This window comes from Lampris incognitus, chromosome 19, assembly GCF_029633865.1.
Source record: "Lampris incognitus isolate fLamInc1 chromosome 19, fLamInc1.hap2, whole genome shotgun sequence".
Classification (NCBI taxonomy): Eukaryota; Metazoa; Chordata; class Actinopteri; order Lampriformes; family Lampridae; genus Lampris; species Lampris incognitus.
In genome coordinates this window covers 25,566,293-25,585,474 of record NC_079229.1, presented here as the reverse complement: position 1 = coordinate 25,585,474, position 19,182 = coordinate 25,566,293, and the positions used below count along the sequence as shown (strand labels likewise).

Here is a 19,182-nt window from a genome sequence, read left to right as displayed (position 1 = left end):
CGTCGAAATTCACTTACAAACGTTTATTTTTTTACACTGGAAAATGTAATAAGATTGGTTAACCAACATCAATGTTAACTGTATTTCAAACGTTTAACTTGATAGACTGTTTGCTCAAATCGCGTATCAATGTACAGACGGCAGGTTAAAATGCGCGTCAGTATTGACCCGTCGTGATTACAGGTCATTTAATTCGGGTTCGCGTCATTTCTTTACGGTAGAAATGGGCCCACCTGCTCCGTATCACGCCGTGGCCCGAGTTATACTAGTCACCAAATATAACATTTTAAGGAGTTTGAAACCGTAACTTAATTCATGAACATGTTGCCTCAGATCGTTGGGTAATGTAAACGAGGAAGCCATGAAAACAACTTCTGATGACCTTAAAGAGGTAAGCACTTAAGGATATTACTGTACAGACCAAGCTGTTAATGTGATAATACTACGAGAAATCCCGTCACCAAACATACTGTAACGTGCATGGATAAGTAGACACGCTGGTCCTTGGCTAACGGGTCGGACCCTTTAGTCGACTGGTTAACGGTGTCGCTTGCGGTGCAGGAGATACGGGTTCGCGTCCCGGCTGTGGCGACAGTATCTCGGACTGCCCCCCGAATTCGCTACAATATTAACTAAGCTAGTTCACATCCGCACCAGGTTTAAACCCAGCAGCTCTCCTATCACCTGCAACATGCTGCATGATAATGGCAAACCAGACGTAGACCGCTATCTATTGCCCCTTTTCCACTGCATGGTACTGGCTCAACTCGACTCGACTCGCTTGATTGATTGATTGATTGATTGATTTCGTTTTCCACTGCAGATGCTGTCCCCTCACGGCGAAGCCCCGCTGGTCATTTGTGGGCATGTAGACTAGGTTTTCCTCCCTTGTCTGCCACGAGTGCGTTATTAAAAAAGAAAGTAAATCAACGAGACCAACTCTAAATGTGTGCTTCACATGAACAATATCAGTCTAAGCGATTCGCTGACAACAAATAATTTGTTACATACGTAGATTATCAACTATAATACAAGTTTCATAACTCTTGCTTCGGCATTTCCTGGTTGGTTATAAACAGTGCTGTTCAATTTTTCTCTGACCAATCAGTGGTCAGATTTTTGTTTATAATTAAATAAATATGAATACATGGTTTTTATTTTTTAGGAACACTAAAATTACATTGAATGTCACAGTGCCAGGACCACTTCGTTTCATTGCAAGTCGGGCCAATGCTGAACAACATCTAACTAGGTAAGTTGTGCTGTGGAGCTGGATGCACCCTCTCCCTCATTATAACTTCCAGCATTGCTCTGTTAAAGAAAAAGAAGGTGCAAGTTTTATTACGGTGCAACACTGTCAACTGTTAGATGTTATTCTTAAATAGGCCTCTCTGTATCTTCCCCCTCTGTGGGAGCTGAAAATGTGTCTTCATCGTCCTCCTGTGGTGACAATTTAGCAATTTTTGTGCTCTACTCTGACCCATTGTGAAATATGTGTGGAGTATTAGGAGTACTTACGACTGCATGGAGGTCTGTTATGGCAGGAGGCTCCACTAGACAGATTACACCATCAGTAACTGGTACTAGAAGATGAAGAAGATAGGACAGTTAAATTATAACTTTACCCAGAAAAGCGCCCCTACCTGATTGGAATTTTGTTTTTGCAACAGTTTGCAGGACACATCACAGTTTTTCAAATGTATAACTCCGAGTCACCTTAAAATAGAGTATGATGTCTGAAGGACGACTAAGAATCTGAAAAAGTAACAGCAGCCAATTACAAAGAACTGTACCACTACAAGAAAATCAGTGTGCCAAGTTGTGTCTAAGGTGGGTGGGTGGGCATCACTGAGCTTTACACTGGCAAAAGGGTGAATGTACATATTCCATTCATTTGAATAACTAACCTCTTCTGTAGACCCTTGTGTCCTGGGGTTGGTTGGGTCAGATGAGCTTCCTCCAGATGCCTTCAGCAATAGGTTGTCCACTGTTTTGACTGAGGACCATCTCTCCAGCCTCTGTGAGTGGTGGTGATGGTGATGGTGGATGACACCTATTTTCAGGCCTCAGCCTTTTTTCTGTTGGCTATAATGGAGGTCAAATGTGAACATAGTCAATAAGCACACATTTGGAGACGTGTATGTATAAAGGCGTTTAGGTGTTACTTTCAGATAGACAATACCCGACTAAGAGAGTCGACTAAAGGGTCCGACCCCTTAGCCAAGGGCTACTGAGCCTACTTATTCGTGATCGTTACATTGCGATGGGAGACACGGGTTCGCGTCCCGGCTGTGACGGTCCGGCCGGGGACGCCCGATCCCGAAGGGAGGGGGGGTAGTGTAACGTGCACGGATAAGTAGACGCGTTGGCCCTTGGCTAACAGGTCAGACTCTATAGTCGACTGGTTAACGTTGTCGCCGCGGTGCGGGAGATGTGGGTTCGCGTCCCGGCTGTGGCGACGGTTCCCCGAGCTGCCTCCCTTAATTCGCTACCGTATTAAATACTGGCAGTGTTGGGATGGCGGAAAAAAACTACTTCTGCTTGGGAAGTTCCACTGACTAAAAGATATCGCATGTTTAGTCAGATAGGGCAGGCTAAACATCTCAGTTGCTTGTGTAAACTACTAATAAGATACATTAGTCCCTAGCTTACGGGTCTGACCCTTAAGCCGAGCGGTTAGTGATGTCGTCTTGTGGTGCAGTACACCCCGTATCGAATCCCGCATCGAGCAAGAAAATAACCGGTTACACTTGTATGTAATGAAATTATATCTTACCTATTTGAATATTTCATCTTCAGTTGCTGCCAAGTACGTTTTGTGCCTGTTGCGTTGCACCTGCATAAATATTAAACTCGCGTGCACAAACACACACGCAGTATACATGTTGAATAAGTGGAATACTCGAGATAATTGTTTTAAATTTTCAATGCTGACGCATTGACTCGGCCAGCAATTTTCTACCACAACAGCTCACGTTCTTTTGCTGCTGCTCTTGTATTCTGCATCTGCATTCATTAATATGTCTGACTCCAGTGGGGTGAGGCAGGACGACCTTTCGTTCTCGCCGGTTGCCATGGTGAATCGTAGTATCGGCGCTCTATTGAGGATGCCTTGTTTTATAGTCGTCACGCGCCGCTTGACTCGGAGCGAACGCGCTCAGATCAGCTGTTGTGAAGCCGACGGGGTCCAGCTTCCGTTTGTAGAACCCGCTACCTAATAACAATTAAGACATATTTGGACATCAGTTTATGTGCAGCACAGTTTTTACTTTGTGGGTAGTATTTTAATTTCATATGCAAATTACCGTGACCATTGAATAGAGTTACAATAGCCATGTGTACTGTTCAGAGGATTGGGCAATCACCGCATTGTAAGATGGCGACAGATGTACTCTTAGCCCCCCCCCCCCCCCCGGTTCAGGGATGGTCGTTCCCTCGTCACATAGATGGCCCCGTTCAAACCAGCGCTCCTCCCTATCAAGGATGTGCGCATCCTCCTCCTCGAAAGAGTGGCCACTGGCCTGGAGATGGTGGAGTCCTGGCCTGACGCGTTAGCTCTCCGGTGTCGGCGCCATCCTCTTGGCCAGCGTCTGTCTGGTTTCCCCGATGTACAAGTCGCGGCAATCCTCCCGGCACTTGATACGTTAGCACGTATATATTGTTCTGTTTGTGCCGGGGGACCCCCGGTCATTGGGGTGGACCAGTTTCTGGCGCAGCGCGTCTTGGGGTTTGAAAGCAACCGAGACGCGGTGTTTGGAGAATACGCGTCTTAACTGTTCCGAAACTCCCGCCACATACGGGACGGCCACTGGTCATCCACCCACTCTACTACATGACAACCCCGCTTGTTTAGGTTATAGGGGTCGAACTCTGGGGCAAGTGTAGGGCGTGTCGACACAAACCCGACTGTTGAATCCGAACACTTTGAAAGTGAGATCTCATTGGGCAGATATGTTACCGCAGGCTAAGGGTTGAGGTGCGGGGTGTAAGGATTGTGTACGAACACGCTATTCTTGTTTCTGAGCGCTAGAGCCGGTTTGTCTGCAGCTCGTCAGAAGGGGGGGGGGTAACACGGGGTGTTGTGTGGTAAAGTGGGTGTGTCTTGTGACGCTGCAGTTGGTTAGCCCTTCTCCCGCCACAAATTAACCACAGTATTTTTAGGCAAACAGCGCCATCTCGTGTTCACTTTAAAGTAGTGCGTGCGGTTAAGCGGACAGATAAATGTCTCTGCCAGTGGAGCGGCACTAATTCTTCTCATGTAGTTTTTCTAATAGAGAAATTACTCACCCCCATCACTGTCAGTTGCCTATGAATATGTCCCTAATTGCGCACAAGAGCAAATGTGGTAAACGAATAAAGACTACAGAGACAGCATAGCATAATCTAATAAAGATTATTTATTTCCAGTGTTTCTTGAGGGAGGCCATTGCACCCATTTATGCTGTACACAGGTGAGATGAAAAACACTGTCTCATGCACTTCCAGAGTTTTTTTTCTTCTTACTCCAAGGTTATACGCGTCCATGCATTTTACTGCACTTTTAAAATACAAAGGGGACAGCGGAATCTGATTAAAAATAAAAAAATATAAACATTGAAATATAACCTCAATTTTTCAAATTTCTCTGTGAGAGAAACTCAAGTAAATGATAGGACTCCCAAAAAAATGAACCGATGAGATTAAAAACAAGGAAAATCCCTCTGGAATGCTTTTAAGAGTTTGTGTTCCTTAAAATGTTTTAAAAACTCAGTCTTGTTGTGACAGTTGTTGGTAAAAGCAAGGGAATGGCACCCTAATCTATTTATGATGATCAATTCAAAAAGAGGCACTTTAACTTTCAGGAAACAAAAATCATTCACACAAGTTTAAAAAAAAAAAAAAAAAGTTCTTTTCGGACTATAACTGGACAAAGTGTGAAAATCAAAACTACTGTACCAAGCATTACATACTATTGTTTCAATACTTCATTACAAAGTTTTCTCATTTTGTATTTGATAAAAACTATTAGGATTCTCAATTCCCACAGACTATTATCTGGCTGTTGAAATTGTACTATAAAAAATGACTTCCTATAGTACACAGCTCAGAAAGCAGCCCTCAATAATTTCAACAGATTTCACATACAGGAAAAACAAAAAACTCGTACATATGGTTTTTAACATGACCTTTCTGTCACAAGCAACTAGTGTTAGTCAACATGAGCATGAGTAATACATTCTTCATACCATTCATAATAGGGAGAATTGAACCACGATTCCTTACAGAAAAGACGTCTTCCTCCTGCAGAGTAAGAGAGAGATGCTTCAGTAATGTCAAGCTGACCCTTCTAGGTTTTCGTAGGTTTCAGTATGCTGTTCCATACACCGATTCTACCCAAGCAGAGTTTGTGGCATCACACCACATACCAACAGCATGATCACATTCTTGAATTATTGGGAGGTGATGTCTCAAGTTAACATTTTTTCCACGTCTGCTCCAGTACAGCCATCAAGCCGATGGGGTCGCATGCTAGCACACACACACACACAAACACACCTCTTCATTTTTACTCCAGTAACAATTCATATGAGCCTATACACATTATGTACAATAGATACAGTACATACAGTATATATAGATATATACTTTGTAAAAAAACATATTGTGCCGTAACCTTAGTTGAAAAAGCAACATACGTACATTCACCCAGGCGTTCTCTCTTCTCTCACAAGAAAACATGTACACAAACGCAGACACACACACACCTTTGTTGATTCACAGATACTGATAGAACCGCGAGCGGACGACTTGGGCTCCAGAAAGTTTGTGCGGGTGTGCATCTGTCACTAGGTTGGCCTTATTTTTGCCTTGCAGGCCACTTCCGTTGACTTGTTCCCCCACCATGGGCTGTGGGCTGGGAGAGATGGTGGGAGATGGTCTCCGAGGAGACGGTTCCTTGGCTTCTGGTGGGTCATCCTCAGGGACCGCTTTGGGTGCAACTTCCATGCTGAACTCAGAGCTTCCACCCCGGCAACGCTCCCTGGCAATCCAGTCCCGGATGGAGAAATCCTGAGAGGAGCATTTAGGCTTGAGGCGGTCCATGGCTGACAGTTCTGCCGCCTGGTCCACACCGCCCTGTTCCTTCCAGTCGTTGATAACTGCCAGTTCTGCGAAGTCTCTCTGGCCACCCATGGTGTGCCTCCTGCGGATGTTCTTCTTCTTGTTGCGGGAGTCTGGGCTATGGTTCTTCTGGGCGCCCACCCCGAACATGTCGTCCGCAGACGTCCTCAACCTGAACTTGAGCCGCTCGGTGATCTTGAGGCGCCAAGCCGGTTCAGGCCGTTCCGACTCGCTGCGGGAGGAAGAGCTGAGGCTGCCGGTGGATCGCCCCTTCTTCATCACCTCCAAAACACGAGATAGTCGCGTGGAAGACTCAGCCCTGCCCTCAACACGTTCCCCGCTGCTGGCAACGCCCTCCACAGATGATTCGCTGTCTGTTTTCTGTCGTAGGGACCGCCTCCTGGACAGCGTGTCACATTCGATCAACTTGTGCGAGGGGAAGAGGCGTCGTCCCTCCAGTTTTGGGGTAACACTACCCTCTAGTGCCCCAGCAGTTGGTTCTGTTCTTTCCTGAACTGCATCCTTAGCCGGCCTCTGCTCTGGGCATGGTGTGGACTGGCTGCTGCCACCCCCTGGGGCGAACACTGGGAAGTCACTTTCACTGTCCGTCTCCATTGGCCGGCCCTCGCTGATGAGCTCACTGCGTTCATCATCCGCTTCCTCCCCCCCCTGTAGCTCCGGACTGAGCGCACTCGATTCTGCTCCAGTCAGGAAGGTAATGGAAGATGTGGTGGAGTAGTCTGAGGTTATAGAGCTCACCTCGGCACCAGCTGACGTCCCCGCCCCCATCCCCGCTCCAGCAGTAGGCAAGTCAGGGGCTCCTCCCAAGCTCCGCTTTTTGGGTTGTGACCTCAGCACAGATGCCCCAGAGCTCATGGTTCCAAGGTCTGAAGTGTTCTCTTCCAGCTGGGAGGGAGGGTCTGAAAGGGAGGACTTTCCAAGCGGACGTATTTGGTAGCTGAGGCGGGGAGAGCCTGAGGGTTTTGGGGATGGGGAGGGCGCCGGAGAGGGCTGCCTGGATGGAGTCTTCTCCTTCAAGAAGAGGGAATTCCTGTGCTCTTTCTTAGTTTTAGGAGTTGTCTCCACACTGTTCTCTTTCCTTGCCCCTGCCCGAACTTGTTCTTTTGTGTCTGGCCTTGATCGGACCTCTTTTTGAGCCTCGGTCTGGTGGCCACTGTGGTTCAGCTTCTGACTTGGGAGCTCCTTCTTAGGGAACACTGCGTCTAGGTCATCATCTGAGCTGCTAGGCAGTGGCTTCTCCTTTGACTTCTTTCGTTTGCGGCTGGCCGCAGCAAAGATTGAGGAGACCAGGAGCTCTCGGCTGCATTGGTCCTTCCCTGAGCCCCAGGAACCCTATAGATGGATAGAGAGAGACACACACACAGAGTCGAAGAATACCAAAGTGAATATTTGTTCCTAAAAAAACCCCAATCCACAAAAACAACGAGAAAAACCCTTTCACCCCTGCCTGAAAACTCCCATCGGCTCTCCTCCTGTTCGACTGAGGCACCAGAAAGGTGAACAGAGAGAGGGAACATTAAGGGCATTGTCAACAGGTAGCACAGTGTTGTATTCATGCTAGCCTTTAAGTAGAGGCCTAGGGAGCAGCAGCATGACATGAGTTGAAGCAGCCCTGCAGGAGAGGCCTGATAGTATGGACCATGAGCGCTACCATGCTCTGCAGCAAAACTTAAAGAAGGCAAGCAGGTAAAAGCAGTGCAATGATGGAAAAGCACCAGTTTCTATCAGTGACATATTTTGAGTTTTCTGAGTGGGGTTTCTGACAATGTCAGGATTATACAGATATTTGCCATGATTGAGTCACGTGTAACGAGCTACTATATTAATGTATTTCTCAGCATGATATCCATCTGAGGTTTGGACGTTTATTTCACAGGTCCATTTGCTCTTCAGCAAGAAAGACTGCATTGGGAAACTTGGTTGTTGGCTTAGGCTGATCAATGTTGACAGACTGAATGCCACTGCTGATCCTCTATCTCCCCGTATCCTACACTAACCATGGTTGCAAGATGGCTGACACCAGGCACACACACTCACCTTAGATTTAGCTGAATCACTAGTCGGTGAATCTGCAAGGAAGAGATAACATAGAGAGATGAGTTAGAGTGTGTTCATTCAACACAAATGAAAACATTTTAGACATGTGACATTGAAAGATTAATAAGAGGGAAAATAGTATGAGATAACCATGTTAATGAGCACTAAGTGATAGAGCAGGCTGGGTGGCTGACAACCGGGAGGGATGATGTTGGAGGATGACAGACAACAGACCATGCTGAGGTACGGATGAGCTCTATGTTACACTCAGTTCCACATCCACATGAGGTGGGGCATTCTTTCCCAACACTGACGATCCGAAACACAAATTCCGCAGTGCAGTACGGTAGACAATCTGTATAAATAACTGTGTAAAGTCCCTTGTTTTAGGAGTAGACATGTGAACCACAATATACTATCATATACAACCTTCTCTGTATCTTGTTTCTGGGGATACTGAGTGCAACTATGGTGTCATAAATTCAGTACAGTAAAAATACTTCATCGGTAACAGTGGGCAAATGGAACTGATAATATGGAAATGCCGTGCAGAGCAAGTAAGGCGACTGATTCTGCAGAAAATGAGAAGTTACAGCAAATTCTATTTTATGAGCTCAGATTAACCTATGAAAATGCAGTAATTTACGCAGGACATTTGAGATGTAAAATAGTTGGCAGCCAATTAAATTCCCTTGCATTGTCATGACAACAATTCAGTAGAAGTAGAAAAACACAAGCAAAACCTTAAAGTAGAGACAGTGAGACAGAGAATGACTGTGCTATATGTTAGAAAGATGGTGACATTGCAAAGTGTGGTATCATGCTGCCATGACAACACTGACATGGTGATGACACAATGGAACAAACCAAAAGATCAAAAGTGACAGGGGGGTCACAGAGGGGCTAGCTATGACAAGAGAGGATGCTACATGAGAGATAGAATGTCATCTAAAAGAAACTACAAGAAATCCACTGCTGCCCCAGAAATTCATCTCCGCATATGAATCATTGTTCATCTCAAGCTAAAATTTGCTTTTGTTTGATTTTGTAACATAGCCAAGCCCCCCTACACGCCCCTTTTGAGACAGATGGTGGCACAGTATGCGAGTGCACATTGACTGGTGAGGTAGAAACCATACCATGCTATCTCTCCTGTTGGCAAGCTTGCGAGACAGTGAGGAGAGACAGCGGACAGCCTTTCAGAAAGTAGCACCGGTCTTTGTATGGTACACTCTGATACAAAACCCACAAGACCGGAAGCTTTACAGTACCATGTAGCCGTTCTGCCTCCTCTTTTTTCCCCCCACTTGCGGTTTCTTTATCAAACGTGTTTATCCTGTTTCTCTTTGGCGTTTCTCGCGTTTAAAAGAACCGCGGGTTTCTGCAGACTAGGCAGCTACACTGGGGGCAACAATCCTCCTTCTTCCTACAGTTCCAGCTGTCCATCACAGACATTACAGAGTCCATCAGTGACATCACGGTGTGATAGACTCCTCCCACTTGGCCTGTGTCAAGATCAGTATGTGTGAATGCTGGGAAAGCCTTTAGGACACCCGACAGAGCCTCACTAGAGACAAAGGAATCAGAGGTCGCCTTTCGCTTTAAAAACATCTCTATTTGTCGTCTTTGGGAAAGAACATGCCGTGTTAGTGCAACAGTAGGCAGGATCGAAGGACAGGAGGGGGACAGAGAGGGTACGTATCGGGAGAACATAAACAGTGCAGTGGTGGCGTTTGATTAAATGAAGGTATGCTAGCAGAAAGATAAGGAAATCTGAGGAGTCTGCTCTGAAGAGGGAAAAATAGTTACACTCTACAAGACAAATACGGAGTTCTCATTAAAAGCAAATGGAAAAAAGCGTGGGAAATGATTCTCTCTCTTCTCCATTCATGTCACATGATGACCGAGTGGGGAAGCGATACTAATGATTTGCCCACTAAAAACCAACACAGGCCCTCTTGGGTCATGATTAGCCATCGGCACTTCTATCTGATGGCTATAGCCCAAAAAGCAAGGCAAGTTTGCTCTAGGGAGGAAGCAGCATTTGCAGCTGGACCTAGCAGCATTACAATCCGAGCTGTGGGAGCACAGAGACAGACTATCAGACACGGGGGGGATTCTCGGTATGGACAGTTGCCCAGCAGCGGAAAGGTAGAGAAAGACTTGACCCACCACAGAGTTGGTCCGACCCAGGCAACACGTTACCTGATACTTCCCCCTGTGAGGTGCCTGTTCGGCCAATGTTGGTGAGCAGGTGGTCGATGTTGGGAACAGGCTGAGACTCCACGGTGCTCTCCTCCTGGGACACAGTCTGTACAGATCACATGTAAAAGAAACTCGCTATTTCTTTGAGTTTTTTTTTCCAGACAGTTAAGTAAAGCCTGACAGAAAGGATGAGAGAGAGATGTCCGACAGTTGACGCTAATTGATTTTACCCACTTGGACTCCAGGTAAAGGAGTTTCAAATGTGAGCAGAAATTAGCATGAATAGTTAAGTGTGTTATATTGGCAGTAACAGTTCCACATTAGTGGTGTACCAATTATACACCGTCAATGCAACAGTTTATACAAAGCATACTTATGATGACCTGATTGATCAATTTATCTATTGTTCCTTTGTTTAAGAGGGATTTTTCAGGTCAGACAGAATAGGGCAAGAAGAACACCAATGCTAGTACCCACCACTGGCTCGCCATTGCCATCTTCAGTGAAAAACCAGTCATACTGAAAGAAAATTAGAAAACAAAAAAAGAGAGAAATTTAGATTTTGGAATTTGGTTTTGGCATTTACTCAAGTCTATCAAAGAGAATTTTAAAAGAAGTTGTACTCACATTTTGAATCAGTGTCTCCACTATCTTGTACTGGTCTGGCATGTGAGTCACCATGTGTGTCATGTTGTCCTCCGAGGTACGCACCAAGGTGGGACCAAACACAATAGCCAGATTCCTTGGTTCCATCTACCACACACACACACACAAAATAATCAAGACTTTTACCTGGCATACTGCTGCAGTCACATGCAGATCACATAACACTAATTCATATGATCTGCATATTATTGTCCACATTGGAGGTTCACATCATACTTTGCGGGAAAACTAATAATTTTTTCCAGTGCTGAATTCAACCCTTCACAAGATTATATGTTCTATCATCAAAACAAATAAATAGAATATTCTGGAATGTAATTGACAGAAATAAGGTTCAATGGAATATAAAAAAAACATGACGCCATATACCTTGTTCTTCTCTGAGTTGTCAGCAACAGCTTTCAGATGAGCTGAGAGGAACTTGAGGGTTTCGTAATGATGATCTGGCAACTCGTGAAGCTGTAAGGAAAAGAATAAGTTCACCAGAGCATCAGCTATTACAAGTTCAGTAGAATAAGGACAGAACCGTCAAAGGAACCCACCAGCCTCTTGAGCACTTTGAGTCGTTCCACTGGGTCCTCTATTCTGTTGGCCTCAATGAAGTCTCCATATTTATCTATCGGGAGAAATAGATGAGGACATAGATTGGACCCAACACACAGTACTTGAGCGATTAAACAAGCTGCAGTTCTCATTTGGACCGCTAGATGGTAGACTGACGCTACACATGACCTGGGGGAAATTGAGGCTGTCTCTTCTTACCGTTGGTAAACAGAGGCTCTGGAAGCTTGCGGAAAAACGACTTCAGCAAACTGCTGATCACGTTGAGGTCCCTCCATTTCTATCAGATAGTAAGACTAGGGTAAGATGGCAAATCGAGCAGATAATGCTATAGAAACAGAACTTTCTCCAAAATTAACATCGATTCCCAGTCTCCATTATATTTGTTACATTTGTTGCTATGGTTGAGTGGCTCTGGTTATTGCCCTCCTTGCTGTTGAAGGTTATATTACTGCTTGTTATGTTGTTGCTTATGTCCGTGATCTTGGAGCATAAGCTTGGATAAAAATGTCGGCTAAATGCCTTTAAAAAAAACATATGCGTTAAGTCATCCTCGTAGACTGCGGGAGACTGAATGTGAAATCAGCCAAATCGTCACGCTATTCATCCTGACTCGATTCAGAGTAGCTGACGAATGAGCACCCATGGGTGGAAATAAAGATTAGACAGGTGAGTGCAGTAAAACTCACATCGTCCTGGATATCAATATCACTCAAGCCCTTGTTGTTGAGCTCCTCCTGCATGTTGGAAATTGCGGCATTGTTCCCTGGGACCCTGTAGATGCCCGTGTACTCCAACCCTCTCTCCTCCACCAGCTTGCAGCACACCTCCACAATCAGGGGAACAAACTGAAACACACACAAGATGAGAAACAAACTGTGAGTACACCTGCTGCTACTATGCAAGGTTTGTTTAAACATTAAAGCCCCCACTGAACAAAAAACTCATCTACTGTGGTGCTGCAAGCAGATGAGAATCTTTTTAGTGTTGAATCGAGAAGTCTTGACACAATAACACCTAGTATGCACTTAGATACACGAGCCTCATGTAAGGCTAAACATACTATCTGTAGCTAGATAGTGAAGGTTTTTTTTTAAAGCCCCTCTTTTTTATGAAAAATAAAATTACTGTGGTAAACCATTTGTTGGTTCTCAAAGATAAATGCTACTGTTTTCATTAACCATTTGTCATCGCTTTCTGGAAAATTATTTAAGTAAATAAAAAAGTTATGTTGGTCCAGCTCTTTAGATGTAAAATCAGTCCCCTGCGAAACTAAATGCATCTTTTCTGGCTGCTTAGTTAAATGACCCATGCTTCTTTGCATTTAACATTTCTCTTGTTTTTTTCTTTTATGTGCATTTAATAATTTTATTTCAAAGTGCAAGTAAATTCACAAAAGAAGAGAAGGGGGGGGGTGACAGGTTTTGAATCCTACCCTGTTTGTCTGTGCAGGGGGACAGTCATCCAGTCTCACACCGAATGTAACCCCTGGAGACGGCTTCTTTTCAAACGGCTTCCTCATCAGTCCTGGGATTCCCTTCCTCCACGTACCTTTGTCCTTGGGTGGGCTGGTGTCATCTAGGCATAAAGTTAAATATACCGTTGGAAAAATGCCAGAACATCACTGGTCTTCCATTTGAATCGTCTGACCAATGACATGTAAATATTTAGCCTCAAATAATACTGTGAAGTACACTGATGAGCCAAAACATTATGACCACTCACGGGTGAGCTGAATACCGATCATCTCCAAACAAGGGCACATGTCAAGGTCTGGGTAGATTAGATGGTAAGTGAACAATCAGTTCTCGTAGTCAACATGTTGGATGATTTGAGGAACACGATGAAGTGTTCAAGGTGTTGCCGTGGTCTCAAAATTCTCCAGATCTCAATCTGATTGAACATCTGTGGGATGTGCTGGACCGACAAGTCTGATCCACGAGAGCTCCACCTCGCAACTTACAGGACTTGAAGGATCTGCTGCTAATGTTTTGGTGCCAGATACCACAGGACATGTTCAGGGATCTTGTAGAGTCCATGCCTCTGGGGGTCGGCGCTGTTTTCTCGGCACACGGAGGACCAGCAGCATATAAGGCAGGTCATAATGTTTTGGCTCATCAGTGTAGTTTCCATGACACTCGCAGGGATTAAAAGCAAAACGAACATCAGTGTTTCACAAAGAGAAAGGGTTTGGGTTTTGAAGGGTCCTCTCCTACCTTTGTGCATGTTTTTCCTTTCCTGCTCGGCTTTGGGCGAGTGTGGACTCTGCGCTTTGGTTTCTCCCTTCCCTCCTAGCAGCGTCTGTCTGATGCTCAGAGACTGGCGTGACGATTTGGGCGACGGTTCCGACTTGCTGCCTGTCGGACTGGGTCACCCATGCACACACACAAGCCGCATAAGTGCAAACAAACAATAAGCACGGTTGACAGATGTCCAGTCACGTCCATCTGTTGTGTGTGTCTCCTCTGCCCCTCCCTGCTTACCTCATCAATGTGTTGTACTCCTTGATCTTCCGGCTGATGAGGTCGCGGCTGGTGAAGGCTGCATTCTAAAAAAAGAAGGGAAGAGGAAGAGGGGATAAAGGCGAGAGGACCCAACAAAGGATACACAAAAGATGATGGTTCACCTGTCAGGCACACCAGTGGCCCAGGCCTCTCTCTTTCCCCTCCTATAGGCCATACACGTACTCATCTTTACATAACCTACTGCTATCGGGTGACATAGGTAAGGCCATTGGAATGTCGTAGTAAAGACGTAACAGAGTCATGTACTGAAAATACTGGAAAAGGGGCTTAGATTTCTCACAGGATGACCTGCAGCAGGATTAGCCTATTTTAAGACCCAGTATGTATAAAGTATATTTGTATGGATACACATACAGCCCCCAAGCATGGAGTGTTAAATATGTGTTGTGGTTATACTTTACATCTCAATAGCATCAGCAGTGAAATGTCTGAAGACGTTAGAAGGTGACTGGACCGATAATGGTGGAGCCGCTCAGAATGCAGTGTTGAATGAAAATCAAAAAGCTCCATGATTTTGATTTTCTGTGCATAATGAAAACCTTACCTCTGGGTAGGAAGTCAAGACACTAACAACTTTTTATGGCGCAGTAGGTAACTTGACGCCACAACCATGAAGAGTGTCGTTTGTAACTAACAGCTACAGTACACTTAATTAGACTGGTGTTTGGCCATTCAAAAACCAAGAGATCCATTTGAAAAGAAACCGAGTCACCAGTGCTGTTTCGTCACCACCTTCCACGCTGCCAAACCAAAGAAAGAAAAAAAAACAAAACAAAAAAAAAACAATCTGAATTTTAGCTATTTATGTGGTATCTGTTGATCTACTACTTTCGGCTGCTCCTGTTAGGGGTCACCAAAGCAGATCATCCATTTCCATTTCTTCCTCTGTCACACCAGCCACCTGCATGTCCTCCCTCACCACATCCATAAACCTCCTCTTTGGCCTTCCTCTTTTCTTCTTCCCTGGCAGCTCCATATTCAGCATCCTTCTCCCAATTTACCCAGCATCTCTCCTCCACACATGTCCAAACCATCTCAATCTTGCCTCTCTTTTGTCTCCAAACTGTCCAACCTGAGCGGTCCCTCTAATATACTCGTTCCTAATCCTGTCCTTCTTCGTCACTCCCAATGAAAATCTTAGCATCTTCAACTCTGCCAGCTCCGCCTCCTCTCTTTTCATCAGTGTCACTGTCTCCAAACCATACAACATAGCTGGTCCCACAATCATCTTGTAAACCTTCCCTTTAACTCTTGCTGGTACCCTTCTGTCGCAAATCATTCCTGACACTCTTCTCCACCCTGCCTGCACTCTCTTCTTCACATCTCTTCTACACCCCCCGTTACTTTGGACATATGACTCATATGCCTTCATCACCTCCACTCCTTGCATCCTCACCATTCCACTGTCCTCCCTCTCATTCATGCATAGGTATTCCATCATGTTCCTACTGACTTTGATTCCTCTTCTCTCCAGTGCATACCTCCACCTCTCCAGGCTCTCCTCAACCTGCACCCTACTCTCACTACAGATCACAATGTCATCCGCAAACATCATAGTCCATGGAGACTCCTGCCTGATCTCGTCCATCAACCTGTCCATCACCATTGCAAACAAGAAAGGGCTCAGAGCCGATCCTTGATGTAATCCCACCTCCACCTTGAACTCATCTGTCATTCCAACCGCACACCTCACCATTGTCACACTTCCCAGATAACACAACAGATACCACATAAGTGGTATCTGTTGATAAAGTACTTCAATTAAGTTAGTCTGTCATGTCTGTTTGTTAGCCACAATTTCACTTCTAGCAGTCCGGCAAAAACAGCAATATAGTGTATGCTGTTGTGTCAGAAGGATTGCCATAACTTGTACATCGGAGAAACCAAACAGACGCTGGCCAAGAGGATGGCACAACACAGAAGAGCTAACACGTCAGGCCAGCACTCTGCAGTCTACACACATCTACAGGCCAGCAGCCACTCTTTCAAGGATGAGGATGTGCACATCCATGATAGAGAGGAACGCTGGTTTGAACAGGGAGTCAAAGAGGCCATCTATGTGAAGAGGGAACAACCATCCCTGAACCGAGGGGGGGCTAAGAGTACATCTGTCACCCTCTTACAATGTGGTGATTGCAACTATTCTCCAATCCTCTGAATAGTACACATGGCCACTGTAACTCTAGTTAATGGTCATGGCAATTTGCATATGAAATCAATGGTTAGTTGGGGTCGTTATGCAACTGTGCTGGTTGTAAAGGTGGGGATACCTGCAGTCAGTTGAGACTGAAGAGGTCCCTTGGATGAGTGATTAAACATTGTGTCCAGATGAACTGATTCAACTTTCTGTGATATCCTTACCTGGGTTATTGAGCATGCATCAAGACAAATTTCACGTCTACTTCAAAACTCGCCACTACCTGCCTTATTTCTCCACATCTGCCTAGCTTGGTGAAGAGGTAAAACGCTATGTCCTTTGTTATTTTGTCCTGGGAAATTACACCTGACAATAATCATTAAAATAAGCGACAACAGAAGTGTTAATAATTTGGATAGTCGCTCATTAGCTATTGTCTTAAATACATCAGCATCACAAAGTGTCAAAAAGAAAATTTATGTGCAAGTTAATCTTCAGCATTGTAGCTTTAAATTCTATTTCACTGTCACATCTGTGAGAATATAGCATATATGTTGCCCACCTCCTCATCTAGGTTGCTGTTCTCTTGTATGACCCTAATCCAGGCCAGCATATCTTCTCTGTCTTCAGCCTGGAACAGGTACTCGCAGTCTGAGGTGGTCAGCCGCAGCACGTTCTTACGCTTTGTATCGCTGTAGGAGATGTCAATCAGGCAGGCCTTGATGCTGATTGGTAAGGGCTCATCCACCACTTGACAATTGGCGTGGGCCTGTCCTTCCTTTTTGTCCTTGTACAGGTAGAGGGAATGGCCTCTTAGCACCGCATACATCTGTTTCCATGGACGCATACCACCTCCGACACGCTGCAAAACAAGTCAGTGACGTGATTTTCACACAGCAAAATGAGAGAAATTAAATTATAATCTGCGGAAGTCACATCAGTAATCATGTCACTGTAACACTGAGACCCAAGCCCTGCCTCCAGGAGATGACAGGGTAGGTCACTGAGGTCAGACTTAAGACTCAAACTGGTCTGACAAAGGAAACAGTAAAGCCTTAAAAGAAACCAGATATACAACGGTAAGTGGATATACTCAGGAAACAAGGCCAACCCTTATCAATTCTGCTACTTTTCATAAACCATGTCAGGGGCTATGTAATGCTCTGACCCCAAGTTCTTTATGCATGGATGCGTGTTACGTGTTGTATGTCAGTAAGTGTGAAGGTATCTGGTGACCCGTGTTCGGGGGAGGAACTGTAGCTGTGCGTGTTTGTCACCGGAGATGGTACACACCTTGGTCTTGTCAGTGCTTAGCTGTCTGAAGTGCAGCAAGCCCTCCTTGGTGGCATCAGAGAAGATGTCCGAGGAGGAATCTCTCCTGGACCCGGAATCCTCTGATGATCTGTCCACAGCCTGAGACAAAAATAGCAAAATGTAATGAAACATCACTTTTTCTTCCTTAAAATGAGACTGTAGAGGCTTGTGGTTGCCCAGAGGTTAGTAAACTAGGTTTGTGATCAGACAGGCTGACGGTTACAATCCTCCAGACCACATAAGAAAATCTGTGTGTGGAGAAATTGAGTGAAAATCTCTTCTGTTGCTCCAGAACTACGTCTTTAGTGCCTTAAAGCAAGGCACTAAAACCGACAAGCACTCCCACGGTGCTGTTCGGTACAGAGCACCTACAGACTGTTGTACTTGACAGCTGTGAGACCTCAATGGGCATACTTGTATGAATGTGAATTAATGCACTACTGAAATAAAGCACAAGCGTGCAGTCTAATTTACCTGGAAAACTAAGTAAATAAATAGTAGTCAATTTCTTTTTCATTTATTTTAAGACGGTAAAACTGAAAAGGACAAAGAGTTAGGGTGATTCGGTTATAAATTGCCTGACTGGATGCAATTCCACAACAGTAAGCGCACATCCTGCAACTGAATAAACAGGTTTTAAGCACTATAACAAGTTACTGTGTGGTGAAAAGGCTTCCGGGTCTATCGGTTTCACAGTCGCTCCCATTTTAATTAATATATCCAAGTTTAATAGGAGCCTTTTGAACAGTACGTCCTTATCTCCTGGGTGTGAGCCAACGGCCAACCAAACCTCTAATCATGAAACACAGATAACCCAAATTGTACCAGGCAGGCGTGGACAACCAGCTCACTTTTATTGTATGATGTAAAAAGGACTTACCTTCTTCAGACCCTTTAGCCCAGGTATCAAGGACCTCCTGAACGAAAGAGAAATGGAAAATTAGGATCTAGAAAATAACTGAGTTGTGTGAAACCGAAGTGGAGCGCCAAAATAAAGTAACTGCTGTTGGCTGAAAACCTTTCAACTCAAATATATTGACTTTTCAAAAAACACACAAAACACCATAGTATGAATAATCCGTTATCAGAGTGAAATTTCTCAAACATTAGAAATGTTCAGAGGGTTGGAGAATTTGCCCAGTCCATGAAGAACCACTTTTAGTTAAAGGAACAATGTGTTTTCGCACCACAATATAGTAGTAGTAGTAGTAGTAGTACACAACAAAGAGCTTAATTTTTTTTAAAAAATGATATCCAACATTTTCAGAGGTATCCATAAGTTAGAGTCAAAAAATAGTTTATGGTAACATTTAAGAGATAACTGAAGTAATTCAAGTCCTTAGTAACCAAAATATTTAGATGTTTACAGTCTAGATCTTCTACATTTCAGAGAAACTGAATAATACATTTACATTATTAATAATGACAATAGTATATGGAAACAGACTTTTTTCCCCTTATTGTACCCCACTCTTACGAGCTGTCCCGGTCACTGCTCCACCCCCCCCCTACTAATCTAGGGAGGGCTGCAGACTACCACATCTTCTCTGATACATGTAGAGTCACCACCCCCTCCTTTTCACCTGACAGTGAGGAGTTTCACCAGGAGGATGAGGA

The 19,182-nt window shown here is 44.7% G+C and overlaps 1 protein-coding gene across 2 annotated transcripts in view; it reads right to left on the bottom strand.

Annotated features, from left to right (window-relative positions):
- Nucleotides 1-4,385: 4,385 nt before the first annotated feature.
- LOC130129790 (rho GTPase-activating protein 21-like) overlaps nucleotides 4,386-19,182 on the bottom strand; it is a 107,484-nt gene continuing 92,687 nt past the window's right edge. For both annotated transcript variants that reach the window (XM_056299441.1, XM_056299440.1), the window contains 15 exons: nucleotides 18,446-18,482; nucleotides 17,545-17,664; nucleotides 16,814-17,113; nucleotides 14,073-14,137; nucleotides 13,806-13,954; nucleotides 13,025-13,167; nucleotides 12,279-12,437; nucleotides 11,791-11,869; nucleotides 11,571-11,644; nucleotides 11,398-11,487; nucleotides 10,990-11,115; nucleotides 10,840-10,881; nucleotides 10,363-10,468; nucleotides 8,158-8,189; nucleotides 4,386-7,452 (listed from right to left, as the gene is read on the bottom strand). In XM_056299441.1, coding sequence (XP_056155416.1) covers nucleotides 5,755-7,452; nucleotides 8,158-8,189; nucleotides 10,363-10,468; nucleotides 10,840-10,881; nucleotides 10,990-11,115; nucleotides 11,398-11,487; nucleotides 11,571-11,644; nucleotides 11,791-11,869; nucleotides 12,279-12,437; nucleotides 13,025-13,167; nucleotides 13,806-13,954; nucleotides 14,073-14,137; nucleotides 16,814-17,113; nucleotides 17,545-17,664; nucleotides 18,446-18,482 — 3,220 coding nt within the window. In that variant the 3' untranslated portion in view covers nucleotides 4,386-5,754. The remainder of the gene's footprint in view (nucleotides 7,453-8,157; nucleotides 8,190-10,362; nucleotides 10,469-10,839; nucleotides 10,882-10,989; nucleotides 11,116-11,397; nucleotides 11,488-11,570; nucleotides 11,645-11,790; nucleotides 11,870-12,278; nucleotides 12,438-13,024; nucleotides 13,168-13,805; nucleotides 13,955-14,072; nucleotides 14,138-16,813; nucleotides 17,114-17,544; nucleotides 17,665-18,445; nucleotides 18,483-19,182) is intronic.